This window comes from Odontomachus brunneus, unplaced genomic scaffold (assembly GCF_010583005.1).
Source record: "Odontomachus brunneus isolate Ranch 3 - 2012 unplaced genomic scaffold, Obru_v1 Obru_scaffold_174, whole genome shotgun sequence".
NCBI lineage: Eukaryota > Metazoa > Arthropoda > Insecta > Hymenoptera > Formicidae > Odontomachus > Odontomachus brunneus.
The window spans coordinates 435,867-440,187 of record NW_022639624.1 but is presented as its reverse complement, the minus strand read 5'-3'; the positions used below and the strand labels follow the sequence as shown (position 1 = coordinate 440,187).

The following is a 4,321-nucleotide window of genomic DNA, read 5'->3' as shown; positions in this document are numbered from 1 at the left end:
ATCTTAGAGAAGTCTTATTTTGGCTGCGTTCCGAAGTTCATTGCCAATATTAAAAATCTATAGTTCATGTTACGTATACTATAGAATTTCAGTATTGGCAGTGAATTTCGGAACGCAGCCTTCATATCATCTAATTTTATCTTATCGTATCTACGACGCCATGTTTTGTCGAACTAGAAACATAGGCCAGACTATTATGGCTGCAGCACATAGGAGTAATGCTTGCCGCGCGGCGGAAGTCTGCGCGACAGCCAATCAATATGTTGTTTTTCCATAAAAACTAGAAAGTTATTACGGAAAGCAGCATATTGATTGGCTGTCACGCGAACTTCCGCCGCGCGGCAAGCATTACCGCGTCCTGTGTACAGGAGCCATTACTATAGGGACTCTAGCCATAGCTCCTTACGCCATCTTAGGGTGCGTTCAGATTCCCTACCCGGGTGCACTCTGTTACTAGAAACACTATAGTATATGTCACATATACTATAGCACTTCTTGTATTAGAGTGCACCCGGGTAAGGAATTTGAACGCAGCCTTACGTGATAACCTTAAGGCTCGTCTACAATAGAAGTTGTAGAGTCGTAAGTCGTAGAAATTGACCAATCACGGTCGATTATTCTTCTCGAGCCCAATTATAGTCAATTTCTACGACTTACGACTCTACGACTTTTATTGTAGACGAGCCTTTAGGGCCGTGGCACACAGAAAAACTTAAGCCTGTTCTACAATACGTCGTATGTCGGAGTCGGATGGCGCAAGTCGTTTGTCGTATATCGTTGAACGGATTGTGAATGCGACAACTATTCTACAATTGTGTCGCACAGTCGGCAGTATTATGCACGAATTTAAAATCAGCAAAGCATTGTAAAACTAAGAAATGGATAATTTAACAACGATCAGAAGCTTAAATATATTATTAATGGTAATAAAATTGTTAAAAATAAAAATACTTTTACGAAGACGACGAAAAACAATAAGAAGATGGTGGGTAAAACCCCACATATCCACAAATATAAGAAATGAGTTAGGTGCTCATCAAAAAGTTTTTAGATATTTTGAAACAAGTGATCATGAAGAATTTTTTAAATTTACTAGAATGTCTGTACAATTTGATTATTTGCATAATCTATTAAAACCAAAATTATAAAAAAAAAGTAAAAGGGAACCGTTGCCAACTGAAATTAGAATTGCTGCAACATTGAGGTTAGTTCATAAATTATATTTTACAATTGTAATTATTACCCAGCAAACACAATGTTACATGTAACATACATATTAGTTGTAATTTCCAATGTTGGCACCAACTCGCCCTAAAGGATGAATAAACCCTGTTTCTTCTATTTCATTTCGCCAATTCCCTGGTATTATCTCACCATTAGTTACCTCTCGATCAATCATTCCTTCATTAAAATAAGAATTAATTTGTAAATTGGTACTTATAATATAATTATGCAAACAAGTTATAGCTTGCACTATTTTCTCCACAGTATTTAATTTCAGAGCTAAAAGTTTTTGTAGTATTCGCCATCGTGCCACAAGAATGCCAAAAGCAAACTATACCCAGCAAATACAACGTTACATGTAGCATATATGTTAGCTGTAATTTCCTACTCAACAATATAACTGTTATATAATATACGTGTTATGGTGAGACTAACTAATGGTGAGATAATACCAGGGAATTGGCGAAATGAAATAGAAGAAACAGGGTTTATTCATCCTTTAGGGCGAGTTGGTGCCAACATTGGTACGGCTGCTGCTATGAGACAACGGGAAACTCTTGCTCGATATTTTGTCTCAGAACAAGGAAGTATTCCATATCAATGGGAATGCATATAAATATCTTATAAAAATAATAAAAAATTACATATAAAGTTTTTGTAATTACGTTATTAATAAATAATATTAATTGTACATAAAACTTTGTAATCTTTATAATCACAATCATCCTGTTTCTAATGTCTTATCTCAATCTTATTATTACAAATAATTTTTATCAATGTTATCAATGCATATCAGTCTTATCAATATTATTAATACATATCAGTCTTAATAATACATATAAAAATTAATAAAATAATAACAATATTGTTTATAAAACACAAATTTTTTGAACAGCATACATATCACAAGAAATACTACTTGTATTATTTAATTTGTACTCTGTTGTAACTTTAATGGAAACTTAAAATACATTTTATTATTTAATTGAAACTAAAAATATAAAACAAAAGAAACTTAGATAACTTTAAACATAAAATATAAAAGAAACTTTATAGAGATAATATTTTTATAACTGTATATAAGTCTTTCTGTATCTTTTGTGAAACATAAAATATAAAGAACAGCATATAAAACTCAAATTTATTTTAAATATTTTGAATTATTTAATTTTAATTACTTTTTAATGTAAAACTATAAAACTAATTATTGCCTTTCCTCGTATTTTTTAATAATTTGAAGAACTTCTATGACATTGTGTCTTATTTTTAGAAGAAACATACTTTAATCCTTCTTCTACAGCAAACATGTAACCATCTTTGAAATGTTTATCATAATGTATTTGAGATGATACTTCTTTGATAGCAACTGATATTTCTCTACTTGTTTCTGCTAATTCGCGATCAATTTTATCCTCTTTGCTCCTCCGACGTTTTGCAAATTCGTCCATTTCCGGCACTATTTTTTTAAAAGACTTTAATGTTAATGGACGTTCTAAGTTTACCGAATTGGATTTCGTACTTGTCTCCAATTGGATGCTGCTAGTACTACTACAGCTAGAAAGTGTACTGGCAGGCCTATTTAAGATCTCATTATTAGTTGTCATAATTATTTCCTCATTTTCAATATTTAATGACGGTGTATCCTCTGAAAATAATTTATGATATCAATATCAATATTAAAAATAATACTTTTAATAATAATACTTTTCTTTAATATATTTTAACCTTCAATTAATTCAACAGGCCCATTGTAATTGTGATCATATAACGGTGAAGAAATATTGAAAGATTGCTTGGATTTTTTTACCGGTGAACAAGTATTTGTTGTACTTGTTTGTAATGAACTTAGTGATTGATTCTGTTGAACAAATGATGTTTTTGTTCTGTAAATAAAATTATTAAAATAACTATAATTGAAATAAAATTATACAATAAATATTAACAAGTAAATAAAAAAATAAGTATTAATAAATATGAAATAATCAATAATAAAAAAATATTCTAAAAACTAAAGACTTGCTTTCTGTGAGCTATATAAGGAGTTAAAAATAACATATTTCTGTATAACTCCTATTCCTTCACAGGTTCATATCCAGAACCAGAAGGTGGTAATGCTTGTCGTCTTTTCTCTCTACTAAACATATCTCTTAAAGATGACCATCGTTTTTCAACTTCTTCAGCTACAAAATATAATAATTTTACATTATATTTTGATATTATAAATTGTTCAACATTATAAATTGTCTTCCCAGATGACATGTATGTCTTAAAGACATCAGAAACCTAACACAAAATAACAGTAAGATAACAGTACTGTTATACATTATATTATTTTATATTTGTTGAGAAGACGTCTTTAAAATATACATGTTATCAGGATTTCTGTTATACATAATAATTAAAAAAACTTACCTGACATATTTACTGTATATAAAGTTTTCAAAGTTTCGGAAATATTTTTCCACACATCCTTTTTTTTCCTAATATTTTTGAAATCTATATTACATTTGTCATATAAACAATAATTTTCGCGCACAAAATCAATAATTATTTCATCTAAACTTGTACATTCCATGATGAAAATAAGATTATACTGTATACTACAATAGTCGTACAGTCGGAAGTCGGATGTCGGAAAAGATGAGAGTTGACCAACTCTCGTTACGATAGCGACAACCGACTCCCGACAGCTTTATGCGACAGCCGACAACCGAGTGCGCATGCGTCCGACATCCGACTCCGACATACGACGTATTGTAGAACAGGCATTAAGCAGTACGACGTAAGCAGTAAGCAAATTGACCAATCACAGTCGTTAATTTTTTTTACGGTTCAAGAATCAACGACTGTGATTGGCTGATTCGCTTACTGCTTACGTCTTACTGCTTAAGTTTTTCTATGCGTCACCAGCGTTATGTGACAACCTTATGTGAGACGTAAGTTGAACGTAACGTTTTCGTGCGTTGCTGTACTTACGTCTCACGTAACGTAAGGTTATCATGTAAAATGGCGTGAGGAACTACGGCAATTTTCGTGCGCTGGCCCTTACGATTCATACGTATATGGCTATGGTAGTGTGTGTGAAAGGGGTGAGACC

At 31.6% G+C, this 4,321-nt stretch overlaps 1 protein-coding gene across 1 annotated transcript; it reads right to left on the bottom strand.

Moving 5' to 3' along the window:
* Nucleotides 1-1,692: 1,692 nt before the first annotated feature.
* LOC116851382 lies at nucleotides 1,693-3,931 on the bottom strand. Its single transcript, XM_032830720.1, has 4 exons — nucleotides 3,637-3,931; nucleotides 3,245-3,404; nucleotides 2,950-3,107; nucleotides 1,693-2,869 (listed from the first exon to the last, which is right to left on the bottom strand). Exons 2-4 carry the CDS (start codon nucleotides 3,277-3,279, stop codon nucleotides 2,451-2,453), a joined length of 612 nt encoding a protein of 203 aa, XP_032686611.1. The 5' UTR covers nucleotides 3,280-3,404; nucleotides 3,637-3,931; the 3' UTR covers nucleotides 1,693-2,450.
* Between the last annotated feature and the right edge of the window lie 390 nt (nucleotides 3,932-4,321).